Source organism: Aphelocoma coerulescens, chromosome 24 (genome assembly GCF_041296385.1).
Source record: "Aphelocoma coerulescens isolate FSJ_1873_10779 chromosome 24, UR_Acoe_1.0, whole genome shotgun sequence".
Lineage (NCBI taxonomy): Eukaryota > Metazoa > Chordata > Aves > Passeriformes > Corvidae > Aphelocoma > Aphelocoma coerulescens.
In genome coordinates this window covers 2297649-2323432 of record NC_091037.1, presented here as the reverse complement: position 1 = coordinate 2323432, position 25784 = coordinate 2297649, and the positions used below count along the sequence as shown (strand labels likewise).

General features: G+C 55.9%; 1 protein-coding gene across 1 annotated transcript in view; it reads left to right on the top strand.

Annotated features, from left to right (window-relative positions):
• The first annotated feature begins 1158 nt into the window (after positions 1 to 1158).
• Positions 1159 to 25784, top strand: part of LOC138098193 (nectin-1-like) — a 59523-nt gene continuing 34897 nt past the window's right edge. Inside the window, exon 1 of the mRNA XM_068994525.1 lies at positions 1159 to 1758. Within this exon, the coding sequence (XP_068850626.1) occupies positions 1677 to 1758 (82 nt within the window). The 5' untranslated portion in view covers positions 1159 to 1676. The remainder of the gene's footprint in view (positions 1759 to 25784) is intronic.

The window sequence follows — 25784 nt, the reverse complement described above, 5'->3', positions numbered from 1 at the left end:
AACAAAACCTCATTACTACGCAATAACTTTTGTTATTTCGGAACAAACCTTGTATCTGGCTAATCCGCTTTGTTACAGAGCTGCCCATCCTTCCCTTGAACAGGAATTAACTTCTAAAGGAATTAAAAGGAGGAGGAGACTGCTATAGGGGTCCTTAGGGGTATCTTTTTATAGCTGCCTGCTGCCCCCCCCTTTCCCTTTCCCACTATGTGTGGTATCCTTCCCCACTGATTCCGTCCTTTTCTGCCTGCCAGGCATTGATTTGTTCCTGTGTTGTTCTAATGGAGCTCGAATTCAACATGACTTTGTTGTTGTTTGTTGTCACTGTTGTTCACATCTTTGTTTGGGGTTCAGCATCCTTGCCGAGGCCAGGGCAGCTCAGGAGCCGGCATTAGCAGGCTGAACACCTCCTTGGCGAGAGATCCACAAAGGCTGTGTCTGTGTCCACATAATAAAGGCTGCCACAAAGCGCAGCGAAGCCGCTGCCCCCTCCTCCAGCACATCAGCTCTTGTGCCGGTTCTGAATCCCCTCGCTTATCAGCGCGCACGGAGGGTGGCCAGGACAAGCTCCTTCTTTCAGCAGGCCCCAGGAAAACGCTGCGCTATCCACGTCCCAGGCGTTTAGGATTGTCAGTTTAGGTTCCACGTATTTCACATCGTACAGGGTAAAAAATATGTTCTGTCTGGGAGGTGAGTGTCGGGCAGTGCCAGAGCCGCGGCCCGGGCGCTCCGGCGTCCGAAGGGAATTCGGGAACAACCTCAAGTCCGCAAGCCCCGGGTGCCGAGGCAGGAGCACCTCCGCCAACCCACAGCGAGGCGCCCTGAGCTGCGCGGCGAGCCGGACACGGCGAACAAAGCCCAGCTGCCGCCAGCTGCCAACATCCGGAGGGGCGGGCGGCGAGCCCGGCCACCCGTCCCGCCCTCGGCGCGCATCCCCGCCGAGCCGCCGGGCGAAGGGTTAACGCTGCGCCCTCCTTCCGCCGAGCGCTGACATCACGGGGCAGGCCCCGCCCGCGAGTGTGTGCGTGAGTGCGAGCGCGGCCGCCGAGCCCCGCACCGGGCACCGCACCCGGGCACCGCACCCGGGCACCCCCGCCCCGCGGCCGGCCCGGCCCCGCGCCCCCCGCCCGGCCATGGAGCGCCGCGCCCGGCCCCGCACCGGCACCGCCTGAGCGCCGCCGGGGCCCCAGCGCAGGGCGGGCAGCGGGCGGGGGCTGCCGAGCCCCGCCGCCGGAGCCACGGCACCGCCGCAGCCCGCGGAGGGCTCTGCCTCGCTGCTCTTTATTTGTTTTGCCTACCCTCTTTCTTTTTTGTCTGGGGTTTCTTTTGGTTGATTTTTTTTAATTTTTTTTTTTTTTTTAAATCGCATTTTTTTCCCCCCCATCCCTTCCCTCGCCACTCGCCCGGGCTCTGCGGAAGGAAGCGCCCGCGCTGCCCCGCGGCCGGAGCGCCCCGCGCCCGCCCAGAGGGGCCCCGCGCCCCGCGGATGTGCGGAGCTCCCCCCGGATCCCTCCCGTCCTCCCGCCGGCTCTTTGTCCTCACGCACCTACGACCTTTTTTTTTTTTTTGAATATTTTTTTTTTCAAGCAGACTTGATCATCACCGGGGGCTGGGAGGGTGGGGGGCCCCGCGGCGCTGCCAGACCGACCCCTGCCCATCGCTCCTAAGGAACTCTCATGGCTTCACGGCTGCAGACAAGTTGCCGTGCATCGTGCTGGACTATCGGAGTTTGCATCCTGGCAGCCGCGCTCCTACCAGGTGAGCCGGTCCCCGGAGGGCGCTGGGCTCCGCCGGGGCGCTGCGGGGCTGGAGCCGACCCCCGAGGGGGTTTGCGGGGTGCCCGTGGGGGAAAAGGGGTGCGGGGAGTGCTGAGGAGCGGCGGGGAAGGGTGGGATCGGCGTTTTGGGGTGCGCGCCCGGGTCTGGAGCAGGTGTGGGAGCATCTGTGCGAGGGTGGGAGAGATTCGGGGCCGGTTTGAGCTTCGGCTCGGCTCGGAACAACACGCTCGTTTGTTTTGGAAGCAGCTGCAGGCAGCGGGCTCCGGAGCCCTGCGAGCTGAGGCCGTTTGTTTGCTTTTTGGATCGAGCAGCGTCTAGCGAGGCGCAGCAGCCAGGCTTCCCCGGAAAGGCAGCAGCCACGAGGCTGGGCACGGAGCGCAGATGTTTCGGGAGGAGAGATCGAGGCTTTAGGCTCTCCAGCATCCCCAAAATCCCCGCTCCCCTCCACACACACTTCCCACGGGCTCTTTTGCGGAGGGGCTGGACCGCTCCCAGGTTTCAGAGCTTCCATTCACTGCCTGTGAGCTTGGCTGCCTGATGGCATCTTATTCATCCCTTTGGTTCCGATCCATCCCTTGGGTTCTGATCCATCCCTGGAAAGGAGGACATGGGCAAAGATGCGGATCGACTGCTCCCCAGCTCGGTGGAGCCAGCCGGGCGGTGGCAGAGCAGTCCGTGTGTCCCTTCCCGGGGCTCCGTCCTGCCCCGGGCTCCAGCACAGCGCTGGGAAGCGGGAGAGTGACCCACTTTGGCGAGTGCCCTGCGGGGACTCATTTGTTCTGCTCCAGTGCAGAACGGGTTAATGCCATCCTGGAGGGCTTTCCGGGAGTCGGAGCCATGGAAAGGGGATCGGCAGTCTGCGTTTACAGCTTGTGAATGAACTGAGAGATGCAAACAGAGCCGATGTTTTGCCTTTTTGGGGCTCGGCTGCTGGTGGCTGGGGCTGGAGGGCTGGCAGCGGGCACATGTGTGGATCCAGCCTTGTGCAGGGCTGGGAGGCAGCCTGTGCCCGCAGCAGCACCGGGATCTGCAGCTGGAGACAAGTTGCGGTGAAGGCAGCGTGGAATTGCTCCACTCCTCCGATATTGGGGCTGGGGCAGCGTCCCGGAGGAGCAGCCAGGCTGGCTGGGCTGTGACTCTGAGATGTGACCGCAGTGGGCGAGCTCTGGGCCATCGGAGCAATGCCAGGGCCCAGAGTTCCCTGGCGCTGGGAGGTGATAACATCAGGACATGGGAGATCAACAGATCACAGCGACAGGATGGTCTGGTTAAAATGGATGAGGGCAGAGATGAAATGGGAGGGGGTGGTGATCCAGAAACCGGGGAGGCTGTGAGAGGGGAAAGGTTAACTGGGCGATGAGAAAGCAGGGCTGGGTGTACCTCGGTATTCCCAGGACAAAGGGATCTGCTGTGCATTGCAAAAAGAGGTGACGGAAGGGACAGCCTCGGGCTCCCTGCGCTCCTCTGTGCTTGCAGGCAGGTGCCTGGCTGAGCTCCGGCTCCTCACAAGGACTCTCAGAACTTTCCATGCCGTTCTTCACCCGGCCTTCCCTCTTTCTCATCCTTCCACCCAGCAGCCCTGTGCTTCCTCCCCACAGCCCCGGGAAAGGCACTGGAGGTGCAGTAATGCTGTGGTGACTGTGCTGGGGAAACCAAAAGGACTTTATGCTCCCCTGGGAATTGCTTTCACCAAGGAGACATGCAGTGATCCTGACACAGCCTGGCATCTCACCTTGTCCTGCCAAGAGAGACTTTTCCTCCTGCACGTCTCCTATTTTTGGCTGGTCTCAGGGCTGTGCTGCCAGCAGTCAGGCGGGCTCCTCTGTGCCACTGCAGTAGCGTGGCAGTTTGTCTTGCACTGTCCCACTGACAGCTCTGCCAGGATAAGCCAGTGGTGCATCTCGTGGTGCCTTGCCAAGGCCGGGGTACAGCCAGCTCCGCAGTGTTCCAGGAGGATAATCCTTCCCAAACCCTGGCCCTGAGCACCGGTGCCCTGCAGCCTGCGTGGGCGAGACTCTCGACCCGACCAGTTTAGTGGTGGATGCACCACAGCTGCAGGAGTGTCTGATCCTATATATTATTTATTCATTCCTTCATTTCATTTATTTGGGTGCTTGTGTGGGCTGTGGATGGACCCAGAGCTGCAGGGAAGGACCAGCACGGTGCTGCACAAAGCAGAGAGTCTTTACCAGACCCCAGCTCTGGATGCCTTCCTGAGGCACGCAGTTCCTCAAGTTCACACTGCGTCGTGCCAAAATCGTATCTATACACATATATAAAGCTGTGTTTAAGCTTTGAATACAGACAAGCTTAACAGGGAGAGGAAACTCAGGATCCTCTAAGTGAATTAGTAGCTGTGGACTTGTTGGAAAATGTGGTTTCATACCCAACGCCCCAGAAAGATCAGAGCACTGCCTGCTCTCTGGAAAGCCTTTCATGTCCAGCTGATCAATGCCATTTCATTCTGTTCCCCTTCAGATAATATTAGCTTTTTTTTTTCTCTGATAAGGAAATAAAAGTTCCGCCGCTGTAAAAGCTGTAAGGAGTCTCGTATAAAAATCTGCTTTACAAATTATCTTTAATGTGAGCAGTTCAATCGTCCAGAACGGATTCAATTCATGGTTCCTGCAGCCTTCCATGCCCATCCATTTGGAACCAGGTATCAACTCACGCTCCATTCACGATACTGATATCAACAGGGGTTACTGGAAAGCCGTGGGGGAAGGGGAGGAGAGATCCCAGGCAGCTGATCTGCAGAGGTTAAGAACACTTGCAGTTAAATTTATGCTTTACAAGTCTTAACAATCTGCCTGTTTATCCCCGCCGTGGCGTTCCTGCAGCTTGAGACGCAGCCACAGAGAGCAGAGGCATCATCTGTGCCTGGTCCTGCCTCTGCACATCTGGGCCTCTGCTCCCAAACGCTGTCTGCAGACAAATTCCTCTCTGCTATTGCTGGGCTACCTCCTGATCTCCCAGAGGGGTCTGGGAACACTTTGCAAAGTGCTTTGAGATGCTCCACAGGGGAGAGCTGCAGAGGTGGCTGGAGCTGCTTTGACATGGGGCTTTTCCATCACGGCGCTTGAAAGGAGCATTGACTGAGCCGTGGTGACCTGCAGGGCTGAGGTCAAACTTGGCTGCAGCTGGAGGGAGGGTTCATTTTGGGGAGGTACAACAGCTCTCTGGAGTGCTGGGAATAGCCAAAGCGTGTCACTGAAGGATCTGCTCCATCTTGTACTTTCTAGAGCTGCTTTAATATCCCAAAGTAGCTTCCAAAATGCAAAAAAAGTTGCCAGACTCTTGTTCAGCCTTTGGGTTGAGCTCTTGGTTGTTATTTTTTCTTCCCCCGCCACCTGCTTCCTCCAAAATCTCTGAAACAGCAGCATCAGGCTATTTCAGGAAGCAAAAGCATGTCTTTGGCTGATTTTTTTTCTCATTAAACCTCACTTAAACCGACCGGTCGGGTTTTACCCTGGCGTGAATTGAGGAGCTCCACAGTGTGTCAGCGTGGGTGAGGCGCCAGGCTGGGGGAGAGGCAGCTCAGCCCACGAGCAGGAGGGTGTCTGCCCCATGGCACAGCCAAGGAGGGCCCTGGTTGATGTTTGCTCCCTGAACCCACAGCGTTAATCAAGCAGGAGCTCCCAGCCCAGCGCACACGGAGCCATCAGCAGGGAGATTCCAGGGGCAGGGGCACTTCCAGCAGCACATCCAGTGCTTGGGATGAGCTGGTGGCTGAGGAGATGCTGGCAGAGCCTGGCACATCTCTCCTTGCATCACCCCTCCTCTGGGCCGCAGCTGGACCAGCCACAAAGCCAAGCTTAAAGGGAGGCACCACAGGGCTCCTTTGAGCAGCGCTCACACCTCGGCTGAATCACGGAGGGAACCAGCAGAGCCGGTTGGTGTGACCTGCTTCCCAGGCCTGGCTGCCACTGGCATCTCGTGCCCTCTGCTAGTGCCACTCAGGCTGGGGACAGCCTGGGGGGACGGCAGCAAGTGGCCACCCCGAGGCTCTGTCCCACCTCCAGCGCCCTGGGGAGTTACACAGCACTGCCAGCAGACAGGGATGGGGGCAAGCACTGCAGGAAAAAGGGGTTTTAATCACAGAATCCAGAATGGTTTGGGTTGGAAGACACCTTAAAAGATCATCTCGTTCCAACCCCCTGCCTTGGGCAGGGCCACCTTCCACCAGACCGGTTTGCTCCAAGCCAGACATTTTTGGAAGAGCAGGAGTCCGGCTGCGTGTGAGAGCTGCAGGGGTGAGTTGGCCAGTGCTCCCGGAGGGTGGCCACAGTCCTCAGGGCTGCTGAGAAAGGGTTTGAGTCTTGCAACATCCTTGCCCGAAGTGCTGATGGCTCTTGCTCAGTCCCTTTCACAGGCCAGCCAGGCTTATCAGTGCAAAAAAGCAGAAACAAATGAGGGAGGGACAAAGAAAGGTACTCAATCTCACAGCCCCTGGAGATCTTGCTTTTTCAAATAACGTCAGATTAAATCAGGGCAGCTCTGCTGAAGGGTGAGCTGGTGCTGCCAGCCACTGGAGCAGGGACCCAGTTTGCACTGGAGACACCTCTTTGTGTTAATTACCGGAGCTCAGCCATCCCAGCACGGAGAATTCTGAGCTCTGCAGCGAGGGCTCCTGTTCCAGGTGAAGATTTGTTTAACTAAGGAACGAGATGTCTCATGACACATTTCCTCCTGGCTGCTGTTAAGCCATGGACATTCTCCCAGGTGCAGTTTCCTTGGCTTCTCCCAGGGAAGGATTAGTCTGGGCTGGATTGAGGCGCATCCCAGCACACGCACAGGGTTTTCAAGGGGAACCTTTTGGCTCTGTAGCAGAAGAAAAACCCTCACCAAGCTGCTCAAATGCTGAAGCACCACTCGTGGGAGGAAGGAGAGTTTCTCCTCTGCCACCACACTGGGTTTAAAGTCCCTTCTCTGTCACATGGAGAAACGGGAAGGGAAATTTGCTGCCCTTTGCAGCACTGTGTTCCTTTCCATGCTGCGTCCCAGCCTCCACGGGCACTTGGGGACACGTGGGGAGCTCAGCTCCTGCTGCCCATTGAGTGTTTGTCCCGTCTGGGGCTGATTGCTGCAGTCCCAGGGCAGGCAAACAGCAGCTCCTGACCATGAGAAGGGGAGGCAGCTTCAGTCCCCTGCTGTCCCCAGCCCGGGGGGAGAGAAAGGCCCAGGTTGGGGAGGCCCAGAGGGCCTGGCCAGCGGTCTCGACACATCAGCAGCTCTGTGGGGTGCTGGGGATGGGTGGGAGGAACTGACCCAACCTGATGAACCATCTCTTCTCCATTCCCCCACCACAAAGCAGTCCCTGCAGGAGGTTTATAATCCTCCCTTGACATTATTGGGTGTGATGCAAGAGGGAAGCATTTCTCAGCATTATCCACCCAACTCTGCCTTGCTCTGCTGCAGGCCTGCCCTCCCTGGCTCTGAGCCAGACCAGTTGGGACTGGTGGACAGCACTTCAGCCTCCAGGTGTGCAAGGAGAGGAGCTTAGGATCAGTGTGGTTCTCCTTCCTGGGAGTTAAGACAAAATGAAGGGGTTTTCTGTCCTCCATCCCAGCCTATTTGCCTTTCTAGCTGCGGGAAACAGCAAAGTGCTTCCATCTGCTCCCGACCACGCAGGGATGTTCCAGATGCGGTCCAGGACCTGCAAATCACATCCCTGCCTTGGAGCAGCGGCAGGCACCAGATGGACCACCTGGCTGAGAGACAGCAGGTACTCCCAAGCCTGGTTAGGCAAGAGGGCTCAGCCTCCATCTCTCTTCGCAGCAGTTCTCTCCCTACCTGGGAAACCCTGTAATCAGGCTGATTTTGAGGATATTTTGCTTCTCTCCTGGAAGATCCATGCCTCCCTCTCCCTGTGCTGGAGAGAGGTATCTGGAGGCACAGCCAAGAGTGACAGAGGGTCCGTGCAGCTCGCAGCCAGGGCTGACATCCAGCCTTTCTGAGCCATTCCCAGCACCAAGGCCTGTCTGTGAGGGACAGGAGGGGGCTGGAATGAAGAGCTGTGTGGCCACCTGAGAGCAGAACCAGCCTTGTGCTCTGTGAGGCTCCAGGCAGCGAGGCTGCTGCAGTGCAGGCTTTGTAGCTGTGTCTGTGGCTGGATTTCACCTCGTGTCTTCTCCTTGCACTGAGGTTCTCACATGTGGCAAAACCAGGTTTCATTTCTTATCCCCTGGCAGGACACCCTCTGGATCAAGGGAGATGCTGCTTGAGCAGCTTTCCACTGGCCATTTTCACAGCCCAAGGGCACGGTCTGGGGGCAGAGTTCTGGCTGGGGACTCAGGGCCTGGTGCTGATGTGTACAAGAGGCCAGTGTGATTCAAGAGCAGAGGGCTGTAATTAGAAGTTGTTATGTGCTGAGTGTCCTGGCAAAACCAAGGGTTACAAATGGTCCCTGATGGGCAGAAGTCACAGACTCAGGGGAGAGTTTAATAGGACAAGTAAGGGAGGAGAAAGGTCAGGGTTTCTGCCACTGTTCCTGATTCCTGTGCAGAGCAGCTTGACACGGGATGGTTTCGCTGTCCTGTGTGAGGAACTGTGGCACTCAGGGCAGGGAGAGCAGCCAGGGAGGGATAAATCCTGCCCTGTCCTTGAGCAGCCCAACGTGAGCCAGCTCAGCTCGAGCCTGGTGCCAGATGAGTTATCAGTGATGAGTTATCAGTTCTGTGGAGTCATAACTCACCCTTCACCCAAAGCCATGGCCCTGATGGAGGTTCCCCTTGCCTTGAAATGTCTCCTAGAATTAACACCACACAAAGCCTGCAGCCAGGAGGACACTTTTCACTGGAGAATTAGCTGCATCAAGCTCTGGCTACCTTTTTCTTAGGAAGAGGCATCCAATGGGCTTTACTCTGACTTTTCTTGGGCTACACAGTTAGCAGAGACCCCTTGGAGGCAAACCCAGAGTCACGTTCCCACCAGTGCTGATGGCTTTCCTAACCTGGGGGTGCCAAAACTAGAGGAAATGTTAAGGATGGATAATCCAGGTCAGAACACACAAGGAGATGATCTCCCCCACTCTGAAGGGGTTGTATTTCCTTGCTCTTGCCTGTCCCTTCACTTAGCCAAGGCAGTGTGAGCAGCAGTGTTGTTTTAAGGGCTGGAACAGGAGGCAGCAGCAGATTTGGTGGTGCACAGCTGCACAAGCTGCTCATTCCTCGGCCTCTTTGGGCTCTTCTCCTGGTCAGCTGCACCAACAGAGTGTCTGGGGACCATGCTGGAGGGAGGGGCATCTCTGGATACGGGCGAGAACCAAGGCTGTGCCCATTTATGGCCGCTGAGGATCAGGGATGTGTTGCATAGCAGCATCCCCACCATGCTGTAATTCATATCAGCTGCCAGTTTCCATTGGATACAGGACCCTCTTGGCTCTGCTAGGCTCGATGGAGTGCTGGATATTTTACTTGGGAATGGTGAGTTTATTTTCGTGTGCAAGGTGCTGAGGGAAAGGGCAGCCTTGGATCTCTTTACTCCAGTTCAGCTCCCCAATATCTGGGTGCTGCCGTGGGAGCAGGAGAGGCCAGGAGCTGTGTGTGTGTGAGTTTTATGGAGAAACTTTTCCCAGCGATGGGGCTGAGCTTTGCCAAATTTACCTCGTGCTCGGGTTCAGCAAGTGGGGGGGGAGGGCTCGTTGGGATCTCCTCGCACAGGGAGTGATTACAGCGTGCTCTGATCTTTGGAGGAGGCTTGTTTGGGGATTTTCTGGATGCTGTGATGCCTGATGGGTGTGCTCGTGTATCCCTTTGATAGGAGGGATCCTTTGGGAGGATGGCAGCAGCCCTGGGGAGGAGTGGGAGGGAGGGAGGGAGAAAGGCTTGAACAGAGCAGAGCTTGTAAAAGAGGGAATGTTCTCTGTGCCTGAGGAGGGAACGAGGAGCAGGGCTGAGGAACAGGGAGGCTGCAGTGGGTACAGGGAAAGGCAGTGCCCTGGCAGTTCTTAGTTGGGGTTCTCCAGGAGAGCCAGGCTGGGAGCTCTCACATCCTGCCACCTGCAGCCTCATTCAGCCCGAGATCAGTCAGCTCTTGATGATGGATGTTCACCCAAAACCCAGCCCCTGTGCAGGGCAGGCAGCACTGCCCAGCTGGAGCACAGCAAAGGATCGGGAAGGAAAACTGCCCTGGTGATCCCACCCATGCCGATCCATGGATTCCCTGCTCCAGAGCTCAGGTGGCCTCATCTTGGCTGGGACAGTCCCCTGGGACATCACCCCAGACACCGAGCCAGCAGGGACAGGGCAGGAGTCACCCCTCAGGATTCCAAGGATTTGCATTTGCTGCTGATTCAGTTGGGAGCTGGAGTAGCAATTTGCCAGTGAAAGAACCTTTATCCCCTGACTCCCCCAGTCCTTCTGGGAGTTTGATTTCTCAGCTCACAACAGAATGATGGTGGTAGCAGCGAATTCTCTGGGGCTAATATTGCCAGCTAGCACACTATAGAAAGAAAATTCTTTATTTGTTGGCGTGGCAGGAACAGACTTTGGAAAATGTACCCTGATTTTTAAATACCCATTTTGCCTGTGGTGTAAATACTAAAATGTGTTTTTTCTCTCCCCCCTCTCTCTCTCTCTCGGAGTTTAAAAATATCGCCAGCCTGGGGAGGTGCATCTTTCACTGAGATTTATAATGGCTGCTCTCAAGTGATCTGGAAAATGAGCCTCCCTCTGCCCCATCCAGCCTGGCACCTTCCAAGAATTTATTTCCTTTATTTGTGCGAGCCTAAGAATACTTAGAGGCTGCATCTCCACCCAAGCACTCTAATTATTTAAGTTTTGTTTATGGCCACTCTCGGGGGAGCTGGGTACGTCCAGGCTGCTGATCCTTCCCTTTCAGTAATCCAGCCCAGCACTACTGCTGCTTAATAATGACCAACAAATCACAGATGCTGCTCCATTTGCCCGGGTTGGATCACCCTGGGTCCGTAAATTGGCCGAGCCCTCGGAGCAGGGGGGAGCAAGACATGCCCGGGCTCCTGTGCGAGCACAGAGCTTTGCTCTGAGTGCTGCTCAGTGCCCCGTGCCCGTGCCAGCTGCCTCGTGCCTTTTCCAGTGATCCCCGGCTCACTTCTGGCTCTGGCAGCAGGTGGGAACCTGTGCCTGAGGGGAGGCAGGAGCCTGGGATGGCAGGAGGCAGCGAGGAAGAGGAGGGAGGCTCCTTGCTGGGCTCTGCCCACCTCCACAACCAACCTGTGGCTGCCTGTGCTCTCACCCTGGCGCTGCACCCCCTGCCCACAGCACCCCAGGTCCCCATCTCTCTCCCGTTATCCTGCTCATCCCAGAGCTGGAGTTTTGGCAGTGAGGGGTTCTTTTCCCAGCCCTGTGGCAAAGCTCCCCAGCCCCAGTGAGCTCTGAAGGAATCTGTAGTCTCGTGGCCGCCTCTGCTCCCGTCACGCTCAGTGATAAAGAGAGAGAGATTTTGATTACATTATGACAAGCGACAGAGAGATGGAGTGAAAGCTGCAGTCTGCCTGTTGTAATTCCAATTAGCAGGGGTAATGTGGCCAGAGCCTGACAGCTGTATTGATCCCAGCTTTGGATGGGGACAACCTTTCCAGGGGTCCCCGGGGCATGGGGCCGAGCACAGGGATGGATGTGGGGCAGGGGAGGGGAAGAAAAGCCTGTTTATCATGGAGCACTTGAGCAGGCAACTGCATCTCACCTTCCAAAATGCCACAGCCAGCCTGGTACTTAAGCTCTCTTCCAGATTTACCTCAAAATCTGTGCTGCAAAACCCCGGTGGGATTTCCCTCCACCTGCAGGATGAAGCAGACTTCTCCTTGGTGTGCACGTGGAGTGAGTTTATCAAGACTTGGGTTCTTCCCTAGACAGAATGTACCCAAGTTAAATAAATCAACAGCCGGGGAACAAAAGCCCAGGGCTGCAAGGGAAGGGGGAGTTTCCCTCTCCCACTCGAAGGCAACTCCTCAAGGTCAGAGCTGAGGCAGGCTGGCAGGGGCTGTGGGCAGGCTGTTGGTGCAGATGCTGTCTCAGCTGTACCCTCTCTGTGGCAAAGGGGAGGACTCCAATTTGCAGTTCTGCTGGTATTGATCTGAGACCTTTCACTGCCTCTAAACTCACTTTGGAAATAAAAGGCTCAAATCATTCTCTTTAAGTACATATTTTTTTTGTATTCTTGACATTTCAAATGCTGCCGTGCCCGTGGAGTATCTTACAGTACCTCACTGGAAATGGGAATATCTGCTGCCTCACACCGACTCCTACCAGGCGTGAATCAGCTTTTACTTACAGGGAAAGAATGGCCTGGAGGTGATGGCAAAGGCAGGCTGAGCTCAGAAGGGCTGGCAGCATTTCCTGGCTTTGCCACAAGCTCCCTGGAATATCCTTGGCCAGCTCACTTCACCTCTGTGTGCCTTTCCTTGTCAGGTGCTGCCGGAGCTGTCCCTCTCTGCTCTGTGTCTGCAGGGTGCCTTGCACACCTGATCCTCCCTGATCCAAGCAGGAGCACAGGGAAAGGTGACTCCCCTTTATTTGACCTCTTTTCAGAGGCAGGCAGCTCCTTGCCCAGGGAGTTTAGAAGGCAGGGAATGCTTTTGCATGGATCCGTGTACAAATATTCTGTCAGTGCAAACACTGGGCCCAGTTTCTCCCTGCTCTGGGTGTGGGATGTTCATGGAATCAGGGGAATATGGCCCATTGGCTTCCCTGCCCGCTTGAATTCAAAGGTCTCTTGATTTCTCAGTCTGCTGGTTTTGCATTTGAGTCACCCCTGGTTTCCAGAAGAGGGGTTGCACGCAGGTGAGAGGTGTGGGCTGGACATCTCTGCACAGCCCTGCTGCCTTCCCACCCACACCCGGCCCCTTTGCTGGACAATGCACCAGGAATGACTGTGACAGGGGTTCACGTCGTGCCCTGTCCTTGGGTCTGCCGTGGGTGCTGAGGCAGGATGTCCTGCCATGACAGCAGTGGGAGTCTCCCGACACCTGCAGCGTGTTTTGATTTCCCAAAAGCTCCCTACATGGCTGTGAACAGGATTCCTGACACTTGAGTTGCCCCGTGGCAGGATGCAGACAACAGAAGCACCCTTTATTGCATGAGCGAGCACTTCCAAACCTCTGTGGTCCTTCCACCAGGTCGTGATGGAACCCAGGCCCTCTGAGCCACCCAACTTGTCCCAGTGTGAGCCTCACATGGCACCGATTGTGGCTGCTCAGACAGCAGATGGGTTTAAACAAGTGTCTGTGTGCTAGAAAAGCTCTCCAGTCTCTCTCCTGGGTAGATGACGATTTCAGCCATATGCAAGAGTCTACGGCATTCCAAGGCTGGGAGAAACTTCCCTGGGAAGAACCACAAAGCCTCCACATTCTGTGGCCAAAGGAGCTGCAGGATTCATTGGAGGAAGGAAGGGAGGTTCACATCCAAGCTCAGTGGAGAAGCAGGGAAGCGGCAGAGTCAGCAGCTGCCTCCTGCCTGCCCACGGAGTCTGTCTGCATCCTCCTCCTCCTCGTCACCCTGCAGCCCCAGTGCACCCCAGCACGCCGGGCTGGGAGTGTTCCAGACTGGGGGAGTTATTACAAAATCCTGGTCAGGACACAGAGATGGAGGGTTTAAAGTTCGATAATTGTTAATTATTACCCAAGCTTCCCAGGAGACTTTCTGGGAAAAAGACGTGGCTCACTTTTGCAAAGGTGTTTCATGGAACATTAGTCTCTGTCCTGGCCACACTAAGCCCTTTCACTCTGCTTCTTTCTGCCTCCTGTGGGATTCATAAAGTGCTGCTGGAGAGCTTCTTATCTCAGAGCTAAATAATGTTTGCAATACAGGGAGGGGAGGCAGCTTTGATCCGGGAAGGGGAGCAGAGGGAAGGAAGGAGGTGGGCTCTCGGGGCAGGGGGAGGGTGTGGGGCAGGCTGGGCTGTACTGGCGCGTGGGACGCGGGCACGGCTGCTCCTGCACCCAACCTGTTCTGCAGAGAAAAGCCCTGGGATTCCAGACACCAGCAGGAAAAAAGATCTGGGAGCCCCCTGTGAAGGAGAGGAAGCCCCCAAAAGGGGTGCTGGTGCTGCCATCCACCCCGGGAGGCTTTGCCCTCTCTGGCAGAGCTGCCCTTCCCTCTCCAGCAGCGGCGGCCGCATCCAAGCTGGCAGAGGAGCTCTCTCCGGGCGGGAGCCCGCGGGCCAAGGGCCACACCTGAGAGGCAGGACGGGCTCCTGAGCTTCCCACGGGTGTGGGCTGGGAGCCGGTTGGGCCGGGCTGGGCCCCCAGGCCAGCACCCAGCACCCCTGAGAGCGTGCCAGGGCCACGGGCAGGGAGCAGCCTGGCAGGGAAGGGAGGGGAAGGGAAGGCAGGAGGGGTTCGGCTCCCCGCTCCCTGCAGGCTCCCAGCGCCATCATCTCCCACCCTGCTGCCTGTCCTCAGCCCCCTCTGGCTCCTGAGCCCTGAGAAACGCTGCTTCCCAGTCCCAGAATCTCCTGGGGACTCCTTTGGCAAGGAAAGCAGCTGTCTGACCCCTGTGGGAATGGGGACAGGGCTGCAGAACTCAGCCACGACCCACAGGGATTTGTGTGGAGAGAAGGAAGTTGGGATAATGGTGGTAACAGCTCCAAAACTGGCTCTGGAGAGCGAGTGTTGCTTTGGGTTTTTCAGGAGAAAATGGGCACGAGCAGCTGAGACAGCCTGTGCTGAAGTTCCTAAAGGAACAGCCATGTCTTTTTATTTTTCCTTTTCTTGCAGCAGAGTTTCTCGATGCCTTCAGCCTGTGTTTCCCCACAGAGAGCCCTTCACCTGTGCAGGCCCAGACAGCTTTGGAGGCTTTGAAGTGTAGCTTCACATTTGCTGTTTTCCCCCAAAAAGGGAACCAGTTCTGGGGCTGAGCACAACAAGCTGCATCAGGTTTGCAGCTCCCTCTGCAAACATGGTGAGGAAAGAGGAGGTGAAAGATGAGGTGAAAGAAAGATGAGGTGAAAGAACACCCTCTTCTCTCTGGGTGCCAAGGACAGGCCTGGCTGCTCCTCTCAGATATTCCAGAGGAGCTGTGGGATCTCCAGGAGGGCTCAGCTGTTGTTTGCCTGCTCCAAAGCCCCACACCACGGCCCCACGTGGATGGTTAATCCACAGGGAGATTAGTGGCTGAGTTTTATCGTCACCCACCCCGCTCCTCATCCCAGTCTGGTCAGATGAATCCATCTGGGAAAGACAGTGAGGCTGGGGCAGCTGAGCCCTGTGCCCACTCACTGCAGGGATGGGAATTCTGTCCCCTGTGCCCATCCTGTTGTGCAATGCCCTGGTTTAGGGGTGAGGTTTGCTGGAGGCGGGCAGAGAGATGCTCCAGATGTCTGAGAAAATGTGGATTTTCCCACAGCCAGGCGAGCCCAGGTGGATCTCAGACGGTTCAGGCCCCTTGGGCGGGGAGCCATGTCCCTTCTTCCTGCAAGGACACCCCGAGGAGCCACCAAGGCCTCGCCACGGCGGGAGGACGAGGGAAGGGGTGCCAGGGGGGTGACCTCGCTGTCCCCAAGGCGTGTGGCCCTGAGCATTTGCCTCAAAGGGGGATTTGGCTGCCAGGCCCATCTGTTCCTTCGGCCCGTTGCCATGGCGACGGGGGTGGCTTGAGATGGGCCGGGGACGCCGGGAAAAAGAATCCAGGCAGGAAAAGTGTTCCTTTTTTTTTTATCCACGGCGGAAATGAAGGGGAGAGGGAGGGGACCCTTCTGGCTCCTCCCTGTGTCCCCCTCAGGGCTCTGCTGTCCCCAGGCTCCTCCTGCTCTCCGCCTTTCCCAGGCTGGGTCTCTCATCCACGTGTGTGGCAGCAGCCAGGTGAGGGTTTGGGCTGTGCAGGTGAGGTCTGAAACTGTTCAGGTGAGGTCTGGAGCTGTGCAGGTGAGGGTTTGGGCTGTGCAGGTGAGGTCTGGAGCTGTTCGGGTGAGGTCTGGGAGCTCTCCTGCCCCTCTGGCATGGCCACAGGCAGTGAGGATGCTCTGACAGGGGGCTCTGCCTCTCCCCCGGCCCTGGAGCCATTCCCATGGAATCCCAGACTGGTTTGGGTTGCAAGGACTTTATAAAGATCATCTCTGCCCAGCCCAGATGCCCTCACCTTGCCCAGGTGTGCAGCCAAGAGGAGCCTGGCAGCTTGGTTTTAATGCAAAGAGTCACTTGTCAGAGTGAGTTACTCCCAGTCTTTCCAGTAAAAGAAGCCTGGAATAGAGTGAAAATGGTGCCCTGCTATTTGTGTGCGTATGGCTCTGCCTGCCTGGGTGTATCTCCAGTGGAAATGGCCTGGAAAAAAAAAAATCAAACAAAAGAGGAAACAACAAATAAATATCTGCTTGTTGACAGTGAGATCTGTGGTAACGTTTGACAGACGAGAATGAAGCGAACGCGAAGTGACAGATTGACAGAGAGACAGACATGTTTTTGTGCTGGTTTAGCATCCTGGTAGGAACAGAAGATAATTCAGGTTGCAGGGGACCTTGAGGGGTCACCTACCTGCCTGTTGAGGTGGGTGGGTGTGCTAAACACCTGCTGGCGAGAGCTCAACACCCCTGGTCCCCCTTCCCCTGGCACCACAAGGCTGCTCTCAGTGGCAGGGCTGGCAGGAGCTGGTTCCGAGCTGGTGGTACTGGGGCTGGGAGCAGCGTGAGCCTGGGAGAGGCAGGGGGGCAACAGGAGCAGGCTGGGGGAAGCTCTGTGGTTTAGTGATAAGGGGGTCTTGGCGCAAAGATTGGACTCAATGATCCTGGAGGTCTCTTCCAACCCTAATGATCCTGTGACCCTAAACCCAGGGCCCATTCTGGGTAGGACACAGGCTGCAACAGCAGGCTGGGGGTTTTGATGATGAGGCTTTTTGTTTGTTCCTCCTAACTCCGGGGAAGCGGGATCGATGGGGTGGGTTCTCTCTGTGCATTTTTGTGGTGGAGTCTGGCTGTGCTGGCTGCAGTCCCAGCCAAAGATTTTCCCATCTCCGGTTTTCCCCCTGCCCTGGACACATCTCTGGACACGTCTGCTCCCAGGGCAGGAGGCGATGGGAGGCATTTCAGATTGGATAGGGCTTGGAACAACCTGGAAGTTGTCCCTGTCCATGGCAGGGGAGTGGGAAGTTGATCTCTAAGTTCCCTTCCAACCCATTCCGTGATTTTAGGCTTTGGGGCCAGGAGCAGGCCTTGTTTTCCCAGCATCAGACCTGAGGCTTGTGCTGGGAGCTGAGAGGAGGAACCAGGTGCTGCCATGGCCCTTGTGAGTGCAGAGCTGGCTTAAAGTCACCTTTGTGTTCCCCTTTATCCCAGCTCTGAGTGCAGCGGGGCTGAATGTCACCTGTTCCCTTGTGACCAGCGATTTACAAGTGCTCATCCTGCTTCTTGCTTGCAGAGCGAATGCCCTTTTCCTGTTGGCTCTGCCCTCCCTGCAGTGGGGAATCAGCAGATTCTGGGCTTGAAGCTTCTCCCAGATTTATGAGCTTGCTCTTCACCTTGAGAGTAAGGCTCCCTTGCCCTGAGAAAGCTTTGAAACCCAAAACACCAATTGCTGACTTCAGCAAACACCATTGATCCTCCTGCAAATAAAATTTCTTTCTGGTTCATTTTTAGGACATGGCTTGTGGGGATTTTGTTGTTGTCCTCTCTGTGTTTCACTTTTTCCTCTGGAGACACGAGTCCCAAATGGTTCTGAGCAAAATCAATGCGATCTGAAAAGAACTCATCGATGGCCCTTATGGGGGATATTTCCTACCTGCCAGACACCAACAAAAACCCCACAAAAACCTCTCCTCTCAGCTTCCTCTCCCCTTGAAAAGCAAGGTTCTTTAATTGGCTTTTAATCCTGGGAAGAGCAGAGCTGTTTGCATGGAATTGGTAATAGGGGATAATATCTTGCCCTGACTGATGGGTTATTTGATCCTGTGCATCAGAAACATGAGGCTGTGCCTGGAAATCAGGTGGGGAGGGGGATCCCAGCCTGGCTCAGCGCCCAAACACAGGCACAGCTGCTTCCTTCTTTCCAGTCGTGATTAGGAGTAAGGTGGGGAACAATCCCCCTTTTGTCCTGTCGCTCCAGGGGGTTGAGTGATACTGGGGAAAAGCCTTCCTGGATTCGTGGGGGGTACAAAGGAGGGTCACACTGGGGAATTTGGGCACGGGGACGTTGTTTTGATCTTGGTTCCAGTGGTGTCCCACGCTTGGACCTGCACAGGGACGAACACTGACCATTGGCTGCTGGTGGGCTCAGTGCCTCCTGCACAGCCTCATCTCATCTCTGTGTCCCTAAGTGTCACTGCCAGGCCTCTGCCAGTCCCAAACTGGGCTTGGAAACGGGAATGAAAGGGTGATAAATCCAGCCAGGCACCAGTTCACCCTCCCCCAGCTCTTCAGGCATCACAGGGGTTTTGCAGTGAGATCCAAAGTGAGGACCACTGACGTCAGCAGCCCATGGAGCACTCCACAAAGGGGTGCTGGGAGGCATTGGGGCTGGGAGAGCTCTGACAGCACCAGGTCCCCGAGCTCTGAGCCCAGCGAATCGTGCTTGAAATGCCCCCTGGCTCCGAGCTGACTCAAGCATACAAGTGAAACTTGTTGATGTGGATGACACCGTTTGTTCCTGGCTGGTTTTTGTTTGTTTTGTTCTGTGTTTCTTGCTGCAGCTGCCTTTGGAGCAATAAATAGCTGTGGAGCTTGCTTGTGGTCTGTGCAAAGTTGTTAATATTTAATCAGAGGTCTGAAGCTGGATTTGTTTGGTTGGCAAAAGATAAAAATGGCTTTTTCGGGGTTTAGAGCTAGGGACAGACCTTCAAAAAAAAGCTCAGGGTCAGCTTTTAATTAATGAGTTGTTTCAAGATTGGAGCACACTGGTCAGTGACAGGTTTTCTGAGCACCTCAGCTCCCAGCAAACCTAATAAATGCCAGAGCACCTGAACTGACTGGCACTCAGCATGGCCCTGGTGTGAAATATTATTTACAGAGGAAGCCCTGCTGACATGTGCCAGCAAAGTGTTACCTGCATCCACTGCCCCTCCTCCTGTTCCTTCTTGGGGTTTGGATTCTGCCCTCCAAGGAAGACAGAGAGGGATATCCTTCCTACACCAGGATCTAGCTTCCCTCTGACTCTGTTGGGATTATGGATCCAGGCCCTGGATAACTGCTCCTGTAGAAACCCTGTTGCAAACTCCTCAGGGAGGGAGGCCGAGCTTTTATTCCCCCATTAGCAATTCTTGCCACGTACAGAAACCTCTCCAGCAGGCACCTGCAGCTGGACTCCATGGCCAAGCTACCTGCAAAAACACTGGCACACACCCCTAGGAACTGGCTGTTCCCCCTCTTTGCAGGGAGTGAATTCTGAGTGTCCTCAGAGCCAGCCAGTCCCTGGAGCTCAATCCCTGCTGGAGGGACCCTGTCCCAGCTCCCTGGCTGCATCCCAGGTGCTCCCATTTGCAGCATTTCCATGTTGACTCTGGCTTGGTGCAGGGATTTGGCAATCCCCAGGGTTGTCTGGTGGATTCTGTGGTGCCAGGTCTCTGGATTATTATCCCTTGGGACTAAGCAGCGGGATGGCCACGGCATGGCCAGCTGGTGTTTGCCTTGTGGAGGAGGGCACGGCTTATTTGCGAGCAGGACCAAGCCCCAGCTTGTCAGCTCTGGTGCCTGATCCCAACATCCTGCCTGCTAAATCCCAGCCTTGGGATGAGCTCCTGGAGTCCAGCTGTCCACTCCAGGGGGCAGAGCCTTGCCAGGGCTTGTTTCTGAGGTGCTGGGGTTTGTGTGCTGGTCACTTGGTCAGACCTTGGTGCTGACCCTGTTGATTAAAGCACTCCCTGCCTGGGGGACAGCTTTTCCAGCTCACCTTGCACTGCACGTCGTCACCGTGCTGGTGACACTCGGGGCAGGATCCAGGGAGAGATAATAACCCAGAGACCTTGGCACTGCAGGATGGGGATGTGAACGATACAGGCCGGGGGTGCAGGTTTTGAAGGATGAGGATGGAAGGGATGCAAGATGGAGGTGCAGGAGCTGCAGGATGGGGATGCAGGGATTGAAGGGTGGGGATGTGAGGGGTGCAGGATGAGGATGTGAGGAGTGAAGGATGGGGATGTGAGGAATGCAAGATGGGAGCTCAGGGATGCAGGACGGGGATGCAGATTTTGCAAAATGGGGATATGAGAGATGCAGGATGGGATGAGGGGTGCAGGATGGGGAGGTGAGGGATGGAGGTTTGGGATGCAGGGGTTGCAGTTTGGGGATATAGGGGTTGCAGGATGGGGATATAAAGGGGTACAGGGTGGGGATGTGAGGGTTACAGGATGAGGATGTCAGGAGCGCAGGATGGGGACATGCAGGATGAGAATGCAGGGGTTTCAGGGCGGAATGTGAGGGTTTCAGGGCGGAATGTGAGGGTTTCAGGGTGGAATGTGAGAGTTGCAAGGATGGGGATTCGGAGGTTTCAGGATGGGGTTAATGCTCTGCGCCGAGGCATCCTTTGTTCTGGGCAGGCTGCTGAGGTTTGGAAATGGAGCGCTGAGGAGCGAACACCGCAAAATAGAAACGTCCGCACTTTCTGCTGCTGATTTTCAGTTTCAACAGCTGCTCCATTTGGAAAGGATGAAAATGCACTCCGGCTTAGTAGGAGTCAATTAAAAATAAACCGAGGGAGAGGATTGGTGTTGGAGCCCAGCGACGCTCATCGGACATAAAAGTTGCATCCTCACAAGCCCGGATTTTCGCTCCAATTTGCCACGGGCGGCAGGATGGAACCGGGAGCGCTCATTAGCATGGAAATGCTGTTGGTTGCGCTGAATTCCCGGCCCCGGCGCTTTGTTCCTGCTCCCGGCGGAGCGGGGATGAGCCACCCCCGGCCCCGCTGACCCCCCCTTTGTGCGGGGCGCTGGGGAGGGGACAGGGCTGTCCCCCCGCGGGGTGACACCGCTGCCGGGCTGCCCGGGCGGATTAGGCAGCAGCCCGCGGACATCTGCAGGGAGGGGGCAGGGAGCCGCTGCTGCCTTTTGTTCTGGCTTTTTTTTTTTTTTTTTTTTAACCTTCTGTGCCCGGAATATGGCCGTGGGTTGCGGCCATCCTTGGGGGATTTTCCTTCTGCTTCCCCGAAATAACAAGGAAAAGCGCTGCCTTAGCCCTGCACCCTCACAGGTGAGCGTCCTGCTGTCTGGGATGCACAGGAGAGGAATGCTTTGAGCAGGAGAGGTTGGTTCTGTTGGCTTCTCTGATGTCCCTGCTCTTATTCCTGCTCTCACCACCTATTTTTTTGGCAAGAAGCCTCTCATCCTCCTACCTGCATGCTTGCCAGCAAGAAATTGCAAGCGAGGCAGGGAATCCAGGGTCATCCAGGGATGTGTGACTGGGAAAGGAATGGAAAAGACCTGATGGCCCACAGTAGGATCCTAATTTTCCTCCCCTTCCTATCATTTCTACATGGATGCTCCGCTTGAGCTCCGCTGAGCTGGGAAACAGGGGCAGGTCCTTGCAGCGCCTCCTCCCCTGCAACAAACCCAGCTGGGCTTCCACTGCCTCTGCCTCAGACTGGTCCAGGAGGGCTGGAGGGGGTGGGACCAAGCGTCATTTTACAAAGGCTGGACTGAGCACTGGGCCAAAATGCATCATCTTTAAGTGATGAGTCCGAAATCTGATCGGCAGCCGGTGTCACTTGTCACAGAGGGGGAGTTGGCAAAGGGAGAAGGGGAAAGATAAATGCTCTGCTCCAAAATTTCAGCAAGAACCAGTGGTGCCAAGGAGGAGGAGACAGGTTCTGCTGATGTTCCCCTTGTGGCTGGCCTGGTTAAGACCCTCTAAGGAGAGCAGCATTTCAGAAGTCATTTCTGAGGAGAAAAGGCTCTCCTGAAATGGGTTCTCCAGCTCAGCAGCTCCTTGAGAAGACAGAGGCTGAGGTCTCCTGAACAAGAGATTTTAGCAGTTGGGGAAGCCTCTGGATGAGCAGAGCTCTCCCTCTTGTCCAGGTCAGTGAGAAAGGCTCGGTTTCTCTGAGAGAGTTCCCTGCAAGGCCCTGCTTTGACACTGAAGGGGGATATGGAGCCAATCATCCAGACTCCCTCATGTCCAAGGAAATAAATGGGCACTTCCAGGCTCGGATTTATCCAGCCCGAGGTGGATTTCTTATGCACAGTGCCTGAATTAGGAATTGCTCTCCATTGACTCTGCAGTGAGTGCAGACAGAGAGCCAAGATGAAGATGTCTGCACCGAGCTGGGTTTTTCCATCAAGGGGGGTGCTCGTTGTGCAGGCAGAGTTTCTCCTGCTCCTCTCACCTTTCTGCAACTTTAGGAGCCGTTCCAGTGGCTTGAAGATGCTAAACAGCTTCACAGTGAGGAAGGTGGGCCTTTCTTGGAGCCTTCTTCTCCCCTTTCCTGCTCCTCTTGTGCATTCCCACATTTTTTCGTGGTGTGTTTGTGTGACAGGAAAAGAAAATGCAAGGATTGGAAATTAAATCTGGAGAATAAATGGGAGATTTATTAATTTATTAATCTGGCAGAAGTAATTACTGTCTCTCCAAGATTCATCTCCATGCCTGGGTTCCCGAATGGTCCCAAGAGCCACAGAACTGTGATGGCAAGGCTGGGAAGAGCTTCCTGAGGGGAATGAGGAGCAGAACACACAGGCAGGGTGGACAGGGCTGGGGATGAGACAGGGCAGGGATGACTGGGCTGAAGCTGAACCATCATCTCCTGTGCTCACTGTGGGTGATTCCCAGCCTGGAGCTTCTTCTGGGACAGCAGCTGTGGTGTTGCAGAGGACAGTGCAAGCCAAACGAGCTGGCTGGGAGCTGCTGCCTGCACTGCAGGAGTTGCTCTCCACAGGTGGACTCTGAGAGCTGAATTCTGGCAGCAGCCTCTGTGGTTCTTTGAGCTGCTGTGAGTCCTTTCACTCCTCTTGCACTCCTGTTCCTGTTAAAGTGTCACTTAACACAAGCATGGGCAGAATCCTGCAGTCCTGAGAGGTGCCAAAACATGCTGATGAATCCCCTGGCTGCAGCTCCTGGCATTATCAATGAAAAAGCCATTTATCCTCAATGTGTGCATTGAAAAGCTCTCGGTTCATTATATTCTTCATCACCCTCAGCATAGGAAGGCCTGGGACTCCATTTAAAATCTATTTGAGCAGTGGTTCAGAGGTTTCTCAGTGACTTGGCGAGGTTTCATAGGCTGTGGATTCAGCCAGTGACTTCTCTGCCTCCCTCAAGGTCTTCTGCTCTGTTTCTACCTCTGTAAAAAAAACAAAGGCAGTGGATCAAGAGGAGTTTTCAAACAAGCTTTGTGCATGCTTCAGCCTGATCCTTCTCATCTGGAAGTGCCAGGCAAGGAGAGTGGGGGCTTTTTGCTGTTTTGTGGCTAAAAACTCCTGTCGTGGTGCTTCCCGTTGCTGGATGTCTTTGCATTCGTGTTTGTGAAGTGCAGAGCTTTCGAGGCAGGGGTGACAGGGAAGTGTTTCTGCAGTGTGACAGGGCCGAGTGAGCCCCCCCAGCCCTCCCCTTCCCACACCCCTGGCTCCCTGTACACTGAGTTTCGCTGCTGTGGATTTGTCAGGTTGCTCCTGGCACGGCAGAGCGATGCTGTTGTGTGCAGAGGTGCCAGAAATGCAGAGCCAGAGGTGGTGTGGAGGGTGGGAGACAAGGAGAAGACATAGGAAGTGTGAGTCAGGTGTCTCTGTGCTGTCTCTGAGCCTGCCACTCTGCCTGTTCCCCTTCCTCCTGGGAAGGCAGAGCTGAGAGACACAAGGGGAGCCAGTGCTTTGCTGGCTGCCCTTGACACGCGAGAGGGGAATCACCCTCGGCAAGCAGCTCCAGCACAGCCTGCCTCCCTCTCACGCCAGCCCCCGGGAGCTGGCACCACAGCCAGGCTGAGCAGCTCCAGGGACAACCCCGAGCCCCCCTTGGGGCAGCCCTGGCCGGGGAGGAGCTCCCCAAAACAGCTGGAGGGGAGCTGGGGCTCTGAGCACCGAGCTGTGGCACAGGGCGAGGTTAGCAAAGAGGGGAGTCCAGCCCCTGCTCCTTCCCTGATCCTCAGGATGGCCCAGCATCTCCTCCACCGCAGGACACGGTGGCCTGGTGACAGTGGGACAGTTTTCAGTGCCTCTGTGAGATCCCAGCTGTGGCTGCTCACCAAGTCACGCTGCACAGCAGTCATGGAGTCACAGAATATCCAAAGCTGGAAGGGATCCACAGGAATAATGGAGTCCAGCAGCCTGCACCCCCACAGGAGGGTGTGAGCACTTGGAAGTCGCTCCCTGGTGGGATATAACACAATCTCTGCAAGCAGGCAGCAGGATTTGAGCCCCACTGCTGCAGATTTTGGCTTGGGACCTCAGGCCTGCCTTTTAGCCCAGGGAAAGTGCTTGGTAGTGGCAGCAGGGAAGAATGGACAGTAGGGAACATGCCTGGAAGGGGCAGCCCCTCCCTGATGTGGCAAGCCAAGACCAGCTCCTGCCCTGAAGCACGAGGGCTGGCTGTGTTCTCCTCCAGAGCTGTGGGTGTTTTTGGGGGGTCCTGTGGGGCGGGATGGACCCACCAGGGGTCTTTGCCAGCCAGGCACTGGGTTGAAGATGACGTTGCTGTGCCTCCAGCCCAAGGCAGCTCCAGCACAAGTGAGGTCAGGCCAGGGAGCCTCATCCCTGCTCTGCTCCTCCTGCCTGGCCCAGCTGCGTCTCCAGGAAAGTTTCTCATTTCTGGGCCGGGTTTCTCCTTTGGCTGCTCTGTCTACGGGGGAATAAATGACACAATCAGGAGGCCTGATCTGGTGTGCTGGGAAGGAGGAGAGGCTCGATGCAGATCTCCGGGGCTGTTGCAATCAGCTTAGCCATTCCCAGGATCAGGGGCTGTGGGGATCAGCCTTGGGAGGGAGGCTGGACCCTGCTCTGCCAGCGGGAGGGTTTTGTGGGAGCACGACCAAACCCAGCATCTGTAGCTGGGCTTTCCCAATTTCCAGCCCTTTTATTCCCCACTGCAGTGCCCCTTTTCAGGGCCCATCCCCGTGGACAGGCCTGTGACTTCCTCCCCTCCTGGTCCTTCTGTGCTGGCTTGCTCCGTGTCCCCCGTTTTTGGGTGCCACTGCTTCCTCTGCAGCTCCTGGCACTCTGCCTCTCCCAGTATCTCCCATCTCACGTTCCCGTTTGTTCTGTGGCTGGAGGGATGAAGCCCAGGGAGCAGGGACACCACCTGAATGCCAGCACCTGGAGGCACCAGCTGCCACAGGAGCCACGGCCGGACGTGGGATGGGGAAGGTGGATGTGGAGGGAGCGTGGGAGAAAGAAGGGCCTGTGCATGAAATATTCCAAGTGGGGAAAATTGGCAGGGTTGCTAATGCTCTAAGGAGGAGGCAGCCCTTTCTCAAGGCCTGGGGCAGATAGGGAGGCAATAAAGGCGAAAAAAACACGAGAAATGAGATCCACCAAGCTGACGGCCCAAGCAAGCTGAAACCTGCCTGGGAAGGCAGCTTGTTCCAGAGTGGGAAGGGGCAGATTCCCAGTCAGGACTGGCTCTGCACAGTGCCTTTCCCATGGTAACAGAGCCCCAGATTTCCAGGAAAAACTGGGCTTTCAGTATCTGGAGGGGAACTCTGCCCCCAACCCTTAACCCTGACTCCAGGCTGCCCCAAGCTCAAGGAGCTCAGTTTATGGGCAGCTGGAAATGCCAGCCCAACCCAACAACTCCTCTGTGCAAGTCCCAACTCACAGAGCTTATCTGGGTCCAATCTGGAGCCACGCTGGGGCTCATTTACAGCGACAGAATAAAAGCAGGCTCATTGCAGCACCACGCCAGGGCCCTTCACTCGTGCTTTAGCACAGAGAGCCCTCCAGAATAGGAATGAGAAGGGTGGATCTGCTGTGGCAGCTGGATTTTTCCTTTGGGGAGGATTTGTGCAGTCCCAAATATCACCCCACTACCAGGCCGCACTGCTTCACGTGCAATTTGTGCAACTGTCCTGCGCTCAGCCTTGCTGGGGCTGGAGGAGGGGAGGGCAGTGCTTTTCCTGCACTGCACCAACCCTTGTCACTGGGGCTGGGAGCCAGGGGACATTCCTCAACAAGCCAGCACAGC